Here is a 13,333-nt window from a genome sequence, read left to right as displayed (position 1 = left end):
GGACTGTATGCACAAGGACATCGTTGGCTGTGCGCTGCCAAGATGGTGTACTCAAACGAGAGTGCATTTATCTAGAGTTTAGTATTGACTTATTTGCTATTTGTATACTAATCTACTTTTGCGGTACAGCGGTGTTCTGGCGGAGGCTGCTCCACACTTTGCGTTTTGACGCCTGCCGCTCATCAGAGAGCAGCAGAGAAGAGCAGCCTCGCCAGACACCGCAGTCCTGTCGCGGCCTTTTGCCCGGCACTTACGTGTTTACCTTACTTCCTGATTAGTTTCCTAAAGTTGACATTTAAGTGTATTTACATTTAAATGGCTCCTACTCTTAGAAGCGATCGACACATGGAGAACAATCCCCCCGTGACGAACCCTACGTCCAACTACATCCTGTAACGGACCGTACCGTGGTGTAGACCACAGCACAGCAGGTGCAGATGATGATGATGAAGCGCAGCAGAAGTGGCACGTGGCGTGCCAGACAATCACCGCGTACGGAGACGTCGGGCTCTGTGAGGCAGCGCATGGCGCTGGAGGATGTCCAAATGAAGACCGTGGCCTTGAAGTGCAGTGCGTGCCTGCGCATCATGGGGGACCCAGTGCGCCAGGTGCTGAGAGGCGGTCTTGGCCGCTCAAAAACGAATCTGCGCAGAGGAGAGCAAGTGGCTCTACTCAGTGAAGAGCAAAGAGAACCAGCTCGGAAGAGAGCAAGTAGATCTACACAGAGGAGAGCAAGTGGCTCTACTCGGTGGGGAGTAAACAATTTTCTCGGTACGGAGTAAGTGTGTGTGGCCTGCGGAAGCGGGCAGTGCGCGATCGAGAGGTCGCAAGAGTTGAGGCGAGGCGGCGTGTGCTGACGGGGAATCCAGCCCGTCGTTGAGCTTGTTGGTTGAGGCGAGGCGGCGTGTGCTGACGGGGAATCCAGCCCGTCGTTGAGCTTGTTGGTGGTGGTGTGCACTGACGGGGAATCCAGTGTGCATTGCTTGAGTGCTGGGGCGAGTACAAGGGCGGCGTGTGCACTGATGGGGAATCCAGCGTGCGCGTTGTCCAAGGACGAGTCCTAATTGAGTGTGTTGGCTGCATTAGCAGGTGGCTTAAGCAGCTTATTGTTGATTAATAAAGTAGGAGCGGGCACAAGTGATGAACGTTCCGGCGCAGGGTCAAGTGGATCCTGTCAGCCAGTGGTGTCTAATATTAAGTAAAGTTACGGAGTCTAGTGAAAGCGGATGCCGAGCGCAGCACTGTGGAGCAACGACCCGCCCCACGGCCGGACGAGATAACTGGCCCGTTACAATCCTTTGAGCTGATGATAAATAGTCTTCTATTTACCGTATCTTCAATATATGTACCTTTAAAAGTCAGCAGAACAAAAACACATTACAAATTTTAGAACGAAGCCTATATCACCTCTTGAAATAATGTTATTCTCAAGTGTCGTGGGGTGGAGTTAACTTTGCATTGTAAAGTGCTGCAAAATAGTATGATGAGGCTACTATTGTGAACCATAGGGATCTTGAAAATGCAAGTGGCTTTCAAAACAGTTTTGATGACTTGAGAGTAGAAGCTACCCAAGTTGCAATCAATTCCCCTCGATTTATGGATTCGAGCTCCAACGCATTTCTGGTAGGACTTCTTAATTTAGGGTGAGGTGTATTGTGCTACTTGTCTGCTGGCATGATCCTTAATAACATTCCTGGCCGACCTATAGCTACCGCTCAGGACCTGGTAGTTTGAATTTGATCAGATGTTTTAACCAATCAAAAAATCAGAATCGCTGTAACCAAATTGTGTTTCCTTTTCTTCTCAAAACGCGATGCTATTTGATTATAATAGTTGCGCTTGTTAAAAATTATTATGAGAAATCAAAGCTGATTCTGTATTTGATTTAGTAGCGCTTGTCTAAAATTATTATGAGAAAATATAGCTGATTCTGGCTACGGTGGCATATATTTTCCGATAGTGATGTTACGGGAGTAGGATAATGAAGATTGGACAATTATTAACCATCAGAATCGAAAATAATCTCGCTAACAGTGACGTTATGCTGCGTACATGTATGTACTCCATAGTCTTTCCAAACTTGTCCAAATTGTCCACACTTGTCCAAATTGTCCAAAATTGCCCAAATTGTCCAAATTTGGACAATCCACGGGCTGCGCTGTGAAGATAATTAAAATTAGTATTAGAGACTTTTCGCAATAGTCTTTGTCGCTACTTTGCCCGCACAAAACATTGGGCAAAGATAATGTGCAGCATCCACATTACGAGTTTTCGCAGGATTCAATATCTTCAGACCAAAACCCTCCCAAATCTGCTCATGCTCTCCACTACCAATCACTTTTCATCCCGCATGGAGCTCCTCCTGCTCCACGAAGTCCTCGGCGACGCAGTTACGGCTGCGGAGGCAGCTCTGTTACTCAGCTTCGAGCAGCCTGAGCGTCCGATCATCCCAGATGTGAGGTTTTGCGTCCCAACTCTATCGGACGAGGACTGTAGGCAGCAGTTTCGCTTTGATGTCGCCGGCTTCATCCGCCTAACGGAGCTCTTCGCTCTTCCGGAGTTCGTGATCACGGGCTCGCGCGATAAGGCGCACGCCACTGAGGCAGTGTGCATCTTGCTCCATCGCTTGAGCTACCCCAAGCGCCATTACGACATGATTCACAGATTTGGGCGCTCCACAAGCGCCCTGTGCCGTATTTTCATGCACGTCGGTACGTGATGAGCAAGGACGCATGGGCAGTGAAATTCGTTGACTAACTCTCCTACAGTGACGTACTTGTTTAGTAGATACGAGGATACTATCTACTGCCATGAAGCAATGTGGCCGAGCGCATCCGTGCATATGCAGATGCCGTGCACCGCACCGGGTCGCCTATGAAGAACGTTTTGCGTTCATAGACGGCACTAAGAACCGCATTTGCCGGCCCTCGTCTCGCCCTGGGCGCGGAGAAAACCTTCAGAAACAGGTGTACTCGGGCCACAAGCGCACTCATTGCCTCAACTACCAAGCAGTGGTCGCCCCCGATGGGCTAACCCTGCATTTCTGGGGACCGATCGAGGGTCGGCGGCATGACAGCACGCTGCTGCGTGAGAGCAAATTTATCGAGTTTATGGAGAGCGAGCCTCCATATTCGATGGGTACGCTCTCTACGGGGATCCGGCTTATGGAATACGCAAGTTTCTAGTGTCAGGTTTTCGAAAAACGGCGCCGACGGATGCCGAGCAGCGCTTCAATAAGCTCATGAGCTCTGTCCGAGAAGCTGTTGAATGGCAATTTGGTAGCATGAAATCATGGTGGGCATTCATCGACTTTAACAAGTCTCTCCGTCTGCGACTGAGTCCCATTGGTAAGTATGTGCTTGTGAGCATGTTGCTCACAAACTGTCACTGCTGCTATAATGGAGGCAACCAAATTAGCGCCTCCTTCGGCTTGGCACCACCCTCGCTGGATGCATACCTAGCTAAGTGAACGTCAAAACTCGCTAAATAAACGTCATTTGTGTATCCCTTTCAATCACCTTTATTTGCTTTAACAACTGCAAGCACAGCATCACCTATCACGCTGACAAGGCGGAGCATTTGCTCGCTCGCCTCTCGGCGGGCTCGAGCTGCTTCATCGCGGTCTTCTTCTCGTTCTCGTCGGCGGCGTTCAGCTTCCAGCTCCCGCACCTCTTGTCTCTCCGCCAGCTCCTTCTCCTTGAGCGTGATCAGGAGATCCTTCAACTCCGTCTCCGTGCGCTTCTTGACGGGCGTGCTGTCGTCTCCGCTCTCTTTAAGCGACTCCATGGAAAGTCGACGCGCGACAAGCGACGTCTCCTCCTCGCGCTCGCGCTTTCGGTGCTCGGTCTCCCTCGCGGCGTCCGTCTTGGCTGCATGGTCGTCGAGCATTGCCACCAGGTCGTCCAGCAGGATGACCTTTTTCGACTGTCCTCGTCCACGCCCGACACCTTCGCCGACTCCTCCGCCGCAGCGCGGTGGGCCTCGACTAGCTTGTCGAAGCGCCCGCTGGCCGTCTTGCCACTCAGCTTGTTGCGTGGAAAATTCTCGTCTGCAACAAGCTTAGTGGCAAGGGCCTCCCACGCTGCCATGATGCCACCTCGCTGCCGGAGAAATGGGCGGTCCGCGTGGATTTGGCGCAGCAGAGCCAGGTCTTCATCGTCTGTGAAGTTCTTGCGGCGCGGCGCTCCAGCCATGGTCCTTGATGGAGATCTGAAAGTGCTGCACTCGCGGCCACGAGTGGTGTTGGCTGTGTGAGCCACGCGTGTTTGGTGGAGAAAGCTGTCTCCATAATCGCGATTTCTGTGGACTCCAATCCTCACTGCTGGCCCCACTGGACCGTCTCTCGACTGTTTTGGCTTTGTGGGGATAATGTGCGGGTGGAGTGACTTGCGAAAAGTCTCTATTTTATTAATACAGCTCCACACCACAAATTTTAGAACTATTAATAGTAAATTACTTTCCCGCTCCTTTTAATTTTAGCATTTTTTTAAACAATTGCTTTAAGACATTTTTTATTGATAAAAATATTTTTTAAAATGAATTAAAATCCAGTTAGAACTTAAATTAAATATGCAGCTTGGTTTCTACCAAATGAAAAACGCAGTACAACTAGCTCTATAGAACTGCTGGTCAGGGGTCACAGGACCCTGAGCGGCTCGACGAGCGCACGCCGAAGCACCTGCGATCCAGGGCTGAGGACGACGCCTCAAGCCGAGTCATCCCACCAGACTCGGTCTTTATTTAAGTTTAGGATTACGGGCACTCGCGGCTTATCGCACTACATGTGGTTGACTGTGATTGGTCGAGTTTGTTGTAGATACCAGTCATAACGTCTCTCACCGCTGCGATGACATCTTAAGACACATTCATGCCTTGGCAGGAGCCATCCGGCTACAGGGACACCTCCAATGTCCAAAACGAGCTCGACGGGTTTCCGTACTCCCTTCCCCAGAAGTCAATGTGCCCAACGAGAGCGATAAGAACGCGGCAGAGCTAGCATGTCAAATAATCTCTCTCGGAGATGCGACGCTCGATATGTACTTAAAGACGACGGCCCCTCTCTATTCCACCTTGCTGTTGATCGTCACGAATATTGCCAAGCACAAGAGCCTCATAATCGATGCTCTTATCGCGTGCGGGGAATTCAAAATGGAATATCATCAGCGAGCGGACATCAAGACGAAACTGCGAGGAAGGAACATAGTTTACATTGGAGAGTTTGCGATGTCTTCTTTAACATCGCAATGAGCGTCACTATTGAGCCACGAACAGCTATACCACCCTTGTGACGGGCCCATCGTCACACATCGCCATCGCATCCAATGCGATGGCCTATCAGCTTGTAGACCACATCTACTGGTTGGCGTGGTCTCGGACCACGCCGTTAGCTTTCAATACATCAGAGTCTAATTTGCCTGCTTCCTCATGCACAGTGTACGCAAGGTAACGGGTTGCTGAAAGCCCGTTACACCTGGTAGCACTTCGTCACCCGTCCAACGCTCACGATGAACGACATGCCGATGCCCGACGCGCCCAAGTTGCCCAAGTTTCCCAACACGTCGCTGGAACACGACAGCTTCCCCCACCTCTCTTCGATCGAATGGGAGGCGTTGCACCGCCTCGCTGCTGCGTCCGACGACGCTGCCATCCACACGTTGCTCACGGCTGGAGCCGAAGCTCAACACCGCCTTGCCGCCCAAGAATTCATGGGGCGTGAGCACGCTGACCTCCGTCAGCGCGTGTCGACTCCCACGCCGTCCATGAACAAGACTGACATCGTCAAGCTCGATGTCTCCTCTTATAGTGGTGAAGGCGACGGTCGCCTCCACTTGAACAGGTGATTCTGCGAAGTGGACATCGCAGGCGAAGCCCGGCAGCTTTCCACCGAGCTCGCGCGGACTCGCTTCCTTCTTTCAAAACTGACGGGGAAGGCAAAGGAGTGGGCCCTCGGCAAGCTCGTTGTCAACCCCTCATGCTTTCCCACGATGGCTGCAATGAAATTTGACCTGCGACTCGCGTTCGCCCCAAGACGAGAGAGTCCAGCGTTCCGCCTTCCTGTCGCTGCAGCAAGGCACGATGTCCATTCTCGAGTATATCCAGCGGGCACGTCACCTCATCTCGTGCATCACGACACATCCGGCTGACATGGCGACCCCAGTCCATGTCTTCGTGTCCGGCATGAACACCGGCTATCAACGCTTCTACTTAACGCGGAAGTCCCCATCTACGCTGGAAGAATCTTTCGCGGTGGCCCTACGCGAAGATTACAGCGTCGCGGCATCTCAAGCTTTCGCTTTCAGTCGGGCTCCGGTCCCCGAACCGGAACCAGAACCGATGGAGATTGATGCCATCCGCCACTTCGATCGTTCTCGGTCAACGACATGTCCCGCGCTCCCCGACGCGCAGCCAACGTCCGATGAAATGCTTCCGTTGTCGCAAGCCCGGACACCGCGCGGCGGTGTGCCGCGCGTCGGCATCTGTCCTGGCAAACGTCACGGTGGAGTCCGAGATCGCCGTTCCCAAAAACGGCGACAACCAGTAGGTGCGGGGCGCCCTACTGGGAATGGAAGGAGAGATGCATCTCTGGTGGCAGAGCCTCCTTCTAGCCCTCCAGTGCTTCACACACGACTTTTCGCCACCACTTCTGGCAGCGACTCGAGACTGATTATACTCAGTCTTCACGTTGACGGCGCCAGCGCCCGATCCGTGCGTTGCTGGACTTCGTTCGCGCCGACAGCTTATCGGTGTTGCCGCCAACCACGCGCATCAGCGAAGGTCCAGGCCACATGGTCGTCGAATACGCTGACGGCAAGCCGCGTCGGATGCCCCGGCGCTCGGTCGCCTTCGTGTATGCATTCGACGGGTTCTCCAGCTCGGACGACTTCCTGGTGATCGAGTTGAGCGGTTCATTCGACTGCGTCTTCGGCATTCCGTGGCTAGTGCGTCACCAGCCTCACATCGAGTGGTTGACCCGAACTGTTCGGCTACGCGATATCGATGTCAACGCAGTACTGGCGTACCAGAGCGGTACGCCCAACCTCTGGCCACACGTTGCTGTCATGGACCCCGACTCCATGACCACCACTGCACTTGATGAGAGCGATGGCCCTTCATACGCAGCCAGTGCTCCAGCAACTTGTGCCGGTTCTGAGTCGGAGCCTCAGGGCGTTTCCGATGTGGTCGAGATGAGTCTCCCACATCTTGGTGAGCAGGAGCTCCTACCTCGTGAAGCGATTGAGCGTGAGCTCTTGCCCGCGGCTGAACAGGGGTTCCGCGCGCAGTCGAGCTGGAGCTCCCTGTACCTGTGAATATGGTAGAGCGTGGCGTCCCACGCGCGGTCGAGCCTGAGCTCCCGCGCATGATTGTGCGGGAGCTCCCTGGTGTTGAGGATGCAATCGTTCTACACGTTTCGTGTCCCGGCGCCGATGACATACCCCGGCGCCCAACTGATCTCGCCATGATCGAGCGTGAGCTCTCATCGCCAGATGTACTCCGTCCTGCTCGTCGTCGTGGTCGCCGTAGCCCCCGCTGACCCCGTGCCCCGTCGCAGGATTCCGTCCTGAGCGAGTTCGAGACTATCGCAGTCCTTGCTGGACAGCTTCCGCGTCGCCGTGAGGTTGAGGTCGCACGTCCACCGTGCGACGCCGCGGCAATCACAAAGCTTCCCGGTCTCTCTTGGAAACATTTTCTCCGCGGCTTAAAGCACGGCGACGTCGAACAAATGTGCTTGCTCGTAGCTAGCGACGCCGCGTCCATCGCGACTGTCCACGTCGACACCGATGCCTCAGCGCCGGACTCCCAGACGCGCCCCACGAGCGCCGAACCGAAAACAGCCCGTGAAGCGCGCTACGCTGCACAATCCTTACCGGCCCTCGAAGCTTCCGTTAACCCTGTGGCCCCTCTCGTCCGTGAATTCATCGACATCTTCCCCGACAAGGTTCCGGCGGCCCTTCCGCCGGATCGCGGAGTCCGACACGAGATCGATCTCGTGCCTGGCGCCAAGTACTGTGTCACCAGACAGTGGCCACTTCCCCGCGACCAAGTCGAGGCGATCGATGCCTTTTTCGAAAGTCTTCGGCAAGCCGGCCACGTTCGCGAGAGCTTGCCACCCCACTCCAGTCCTACGTTCAGTGTGAAGAAAGCGACTGGGGGACTGGGGGGTGGAGGATCGTCCACGCCTTCAACAAGCTTAACGACGCCACCACGAAAGGACATGATTCTTGACTCCATGTGGGGGCAGCACCACGTATAGCGCGATTGATCTGATGGACGGTCTATCAGATCTTGATGCGCGAAGACAACGTGCCACTGACCGCCGTCAGCACGCCCAGTGGAATGCTGTGGGAATGGCTAGTCATGCCACAGGGGCTCAAGAACGCCCCTGCCACCTTTAACCGCATGGTGCCCAACTTGCTGCGTCCATATCGCGACTTTGCGCCCAGTTACTTTGACGACATCCTCATTCATAGTCATGCCGACGCCGGCATGACTGACATCGAAGCTCATCTCCAATACCTACGAACGGTGTTCGGAAGGATGCGTGAAAACAAGCTCTACGCCAACCTGAAGAAATGCATCTTCTGCGCCCCCGAGATTCCAGTCCTCGGGAGCTACGTCAGCATGGACGGTGTCCGTGCTGACCCCGAGAAAGTGGCCGCCATCTGCGCCTGGCCAGCTTCTCAGGACGCGAAACAGCTCCGACAGTGGCTAGGCCTCGCGACGTATCTCCATCACTACTCCAAGAACTTCGCGGCGACAGTTCGTCCACTGTCGCAACTACTCAAGTCCGACACCACTTGGACATGGCGTCCAGAACATCAAGCTGCCTTTGACGCGGTAAAAACGAGCTTATCCACCGCGCCCGTCCTGATGCTGCCTGACCACTCCAAGCCATTTCACGTGGTATGCGACGCCAGTGACTTTGCGATTGGTTGCGCCTTGATGCAATTCGACGCAGAAGGGCGCGAACGAGTGGTAAGCTACCAGTCGCGCCAGCTGAAACCAGTGGAACAGAATTACCCCGTACACGACAAGGAACTACTGGCCATGCGCTATGCGCTGCTCAAGTTCCGAGTTTACCTCTTGGGCGAACAGACCTTCGTCGTGTACACCGACCACGCGTCGTTGCGAACCGCAACGAAGAGTCCGCATCTGTCCCAGCACACGGCGCGCTGGCTCTCCCTTTTCTCCGAATACAACTTTGTTGTTCACTACAAGCCAGGCAAGACGAACATTCTTGCCGATGCCCTCTCGCGTCGGCCAGATTACGCACAACTTGGCCGCCACGCGATTGGGGACGAAGCCGACGACGAGTGCGCCGTGTGTTCTGCTGTAGATGTCACTGCGATGGAAGTCGCAGCGACCGGCTCGTTGCGCGACGCGATCTTGGCCGCGGACGCGTCGGACGCGGCGTGCTCCGAGCTGATCTCGTTCCTACAGAATCCGTCGGAGCCGGCGCTGTAACGGGCCTGGGGTGTCCGTTACTTGCTTACACGTAGTGATGAGGAAGCGTACAAGTTCAGTGATACTGAAACCAAGTACTTAGTCGGAAGGAAAATCAACTCTGTTTTTATTTAGGTCCAGGGCAGCTTGCCCTGACCACTCAAATACACGTCAGCTCCTTATTGGTTGATTATGGGTCTGGCTTCCCATATTTCAACCAATAAGGTGACGGCAGTTCAGCACACGCTACTCGTGTGCTGCTGCACCTACTTTTGTAATGCAAATCTACCTACTTATGTAATGGTGTGAACCACTACAAAGAACCTATAAAACTACCTACATATGTAACTTGGGAGGGCCCATTACACCACCCCCCTCTTAAGACAGCAATCACCTAACGGGGGTGCGCTTCGGAGAACAATCGGTAAAAAAATTGGAAATGGCGGAGAAGAGAGCGGTTGAGAACTTGACGGGCGGGAGCTCCTGCGAAGCCCAGTAGCAGTACAATACAGCTTGCGCGGACGAGAACAACATGGCGCAGCAGACGGGGGCGGCGAACCAGACAGGAAGCGGAACAACGCGGACGGCTCCAGCGTCGGCGACGACGCTGAACAGTGGGTGGACCGCTGATATCGCACCTGAGAGCGTGAGTCGACTTGGGGTTCGACCCGGCGTAATGAACGAGGATATGAAGCCGTGGGCGCTGTACGACTTGTCCGGGGCGGTGACCCCGGACGCGTTGGACACCATGCAGGACCACTTTCGGCGCTTCAGGCGTCTCCGGAACAAAACACTCGACGGCGCGACGTACGAAGCTTTGCAGAGATCATGGTGCGCATTCATCCGACGGTGGAATCGGATGCATGAGGCTGGAGAAAGTGTCGTCGGCTGGCTCGGTGATCGCGAAGTCCTATAAGCCGAGCATTCACTCGGTGATCTGCGCCTGAAAGTCTGCGACGACGCTTGGACCGAAGACCGTTTGTGCTATGTCAACGTACGCGAAGGTTGCAGCTCGTGGGACATCGGGCGACGCCCGACGCAAGCTGAGTAGGATCAGCATATTGTCGAGTATCCGCTCATGCCGACCGAACACGCTTGGATCGAGAAGTATAAGCGCTCACTCTCCGAGCTCACCCAAGCGGCTATTCGCGGCGGAGCCCGTCTCCTGCGCATTCGACGTCTCGAAGGGCACGTAGTCGATCGCGTTCTCGATCACCGCGAGGTCACTCGCGGCCGCGTTTGACTCGAGGCTGGAGTCGTAGTCGTGGACGACATCAGGAATGTCACGAAGCAAGTTGGCGCGAGGCTCCCACGTATCATCAGCAGGTTGAAACCCGAGCCATCGTACCTTATACTTCCGCGCGGCGGGAGCCGCGTGTTGAGCCGACGACTTGGTCGAGTGACGCACGCGGGGATGATCTTCGTGATCAACAATACGGTCCACAATCCAGCACGTATCTCCATTCGAGTCAACGATGGGCGGAGGACCGTCGCGGTGGAATTCGACGCGACCTGGTTGACCAGCACGACGTTGATCAGGCGCTCAACACTTCTCGGGACGCACAGGAGGAGGTCGAGCGGGCGGCTGTGAGCTCTCGGAACGCCGAGGCGACGGCGAGTAGTCTGCGGCAGTGAGATCGTGAACTCTTGCAGCGACTGCGTAGTCTGGAGGCGCAGGTGTTTGGCGGACCGAGGGGTGGAGCTCTTCCGCGCGAGCGGGGAACTGGGACAGATGGGACGCTGGCTCGACAGGCTCATCGCGAGGGCCGCTCAACGCATGCGCCTGCTCCGCCTCCGGGATCATCGCGGGAAGATACTTCTTAAGACGCCCGACGTAGAACGTCGGGTGTAGTCGTAGCGACGTAGGAATGTCTAGCGTGTAGGCATCACCCATAACTCGTAGTACTTTGAATGGCCCAATGTAGCGCGGCGCGAGTTTGCTCGCGCCTAGGTTCGTAATAGCAGAGGTACGAATTCCATCCGTTGAGAGTAATACTCGCTCACCAATCTTGAATGCACTTGTGTTCTTGCGGCCAGTTTGTCAGCGTTTTCCTTCTGCTTGTCAGCCGCGAGTTGTAGCGCGTCACGGACGAATCGGGTAACCGATTGGCGATGAAGGACAAAGTCGGATAACGCTGCCTTGTCAGCGGGTCGCGCTGGGGGTTTCGGCGCGTAGTTAGCCACAGTCGAGTGTGGCTGTGCTGGAGTGATCTGCGTTCGGTGTGTCCAGTCAACTAACGGCGACGACGTGGATTGCGCGGGTGCGAGGATCTTCTTCGACTGTAAACGCGTCACCGCGTTGATGTCTACTGCAGGAGTAGCTGAACTCGTAGACGGCAGAACCGTTGTCTCACCGGAAACCGGTGGTTGAACCAGTATCGGAACCGGTTGAGCAGGGTTATCACATTCCTCCCCCTCCAGAGTGAAGCCATCAGTCGCCGTGGGTTGTCCCACAGCAAGTTGTGCGGGGACACGTGGATGACGCGCGTTGTTGACGAAAAACGGAGTCAATCCCGTCGACGCGTGCTCGGCATTGTTGAGTGCAAACTCCGCAAGAGGCAGGAAGGAACTCCAGTTCTCGAAGGACGGGGCATAACTGCGCAGAACATCTTCTAGCACGCGGTTGACGCGCTCCGTTTGCCCGTCAGTCTCCGGGTGCGCCCAGTCGACATGAGGATTTGGTGCCCAGGAGGTCGAAGCGTTTCGTCCAGAACGCCGATGTGAATCGGGGATCGCGGTCAGAGACGATTGATTCAGGAAGGCCGTGATGTCGGAAGACAGCGTCGACGAAGAGCACCGCGGTATCGGCCGCGGTGATTGAGACCTGAATCGGAACGAGATGGCACATCTTGCTAAAGCGATCCACGAAGACCAGAACACCAGTACGACCGTCAGTGTGGTGTAGTGATTTCTCCGTGGTTGCGGATTATCACCCGTCGACAAAGACGTGACACCGCCCAAGTTGTTCAAGCGACGAACCCTCGGTCGGGTGATGTACGGAGACGCCAAGGTGCAAGGGACTCGACGGCGTCACCTCCGAGTTTTCAACAAGTATCAGATACGGCCCTATGTCACAGAATCCAGGCTGTCCTTATTATTAATAATGGACTGGCCGGATTCGCATTCAGCGGACCATCTACGGTACTAACCCTCAGTGGCGGTTGGGATGAGTTCGCGGAATACTCAGCGACCTTTGGAAGACACGTTCACCGTCTGGGACAGGGCGCGGACCGTTAAAGATGCTCATGCGACAGTGCAGACGACGCTTGGCATGCAAGAAGATCCATAACGGATCATTGTTCACTTGATATTTGTATACTTGATTAGGACTTCTTATTAGGTATAGACCCGAAAGGGTAAGCTTAAATACAGAACAGAATTTCCACTCAAGCACACACAGCGACGTCCGGCTTCAAGGTAAGCGTCAGGTCAAGCTTGTTTGAGTGTGTTATGCCTGTCGGTGAACTCGAAGCTCTGTAGCGAGGGTTCATCCGGCAAGTCCAAGAGACTTTGTGTATTGGCCGATTATTATCGGGAGGTTTTACGTGACGGCTTATTGTTGCCTATTTGCACGACTGGGAGTGCTTGCATTGCCTCCCTTTTATTTCTCCCAGCCGAGTGTTGAACACTCGGTGATCTCGTAAAAGGCATTACACGTGCCTGGTACCCTTCCGCTGTTGGGGACCACGAGGATTCAAAACACCTGGCAAGCTTTGCTCGTGCTAGTAGCGGGTTCCTTATTTTACTGGCTGGGCTATATAATTACTTTTACACGCGTCCAGATTTGTCCCCGTTTTCAAGAGGATGAACTGGGGGTCTTCAGGGTACCGCCCGGAACGAACCGTTTACTATCCTCAGATACACAATTAATTGTGTGGGGGAAACATCCCTA

At 54.6% G+C, this 13,333-nt stretch overlaps 2 protein-coding genes across 2 annotated transcripts; one reads left to right on the top strand and one right to left on the bottom strand.

Annotated features, from left to right (window-relative positions):
• Window positions 1–437: 437 nt before the first annotated feature.
• PITG_03664 (uncharacterized protein) lies at window positions 438–1,064 on the top strand (the record flags this gene model as incomplete). The annotated part of the gene is made up of 2 exons (XM_002906675.1): window positions 438–778; window positions 989–1,064. The coding sequence occupies 2 exons, from the start codon at window positions 438–440 to the stop codon at window positions 1,062–1,064; spliced, it is 417 nt and encodes a 138-aa protein (XP_002906721.1).
• A 2,446-nt stretch (window positions 1,065–3,510) lies between these two features.
• On the bottom strand, window positions 3,511–4,193 carry PITG_03663 (uncharacterized protein; the record flags this gene model as incomplete). The annotated part of the gene is made up of 2 exons (XM_002906674.1): window positions 3,511–4,048; window positions 4,081–4,193. 2 exons carry the CDS (start codon window positions 4,191–4,193, stop codon window positions 3,511–3,513), a joined length of 651 nt encoding a protein of 216 aa, XP_002906720.1.
• Between the last annotated feature and the right edge of the window lie 9,140 nt (window positions 4,194–13,333).

Source organism: Phytophthora infestans, genomic scaffold, assembly GCF_000142945.1.
Source record: "Phytophthora infestans T30-4 supercont1.4 genomic scaffold, whole genome shotgun sequence".
NCBI classification, from domain to species: Eukaryota; Oomycota; class Peronosporomycetes; order Peronosporales; family Peronosporaceae; genus Phytophthora; species Phytophthora infestans.
This window is presented reverse-complemented; position numbering and strand designations above follow the sequence as displayed.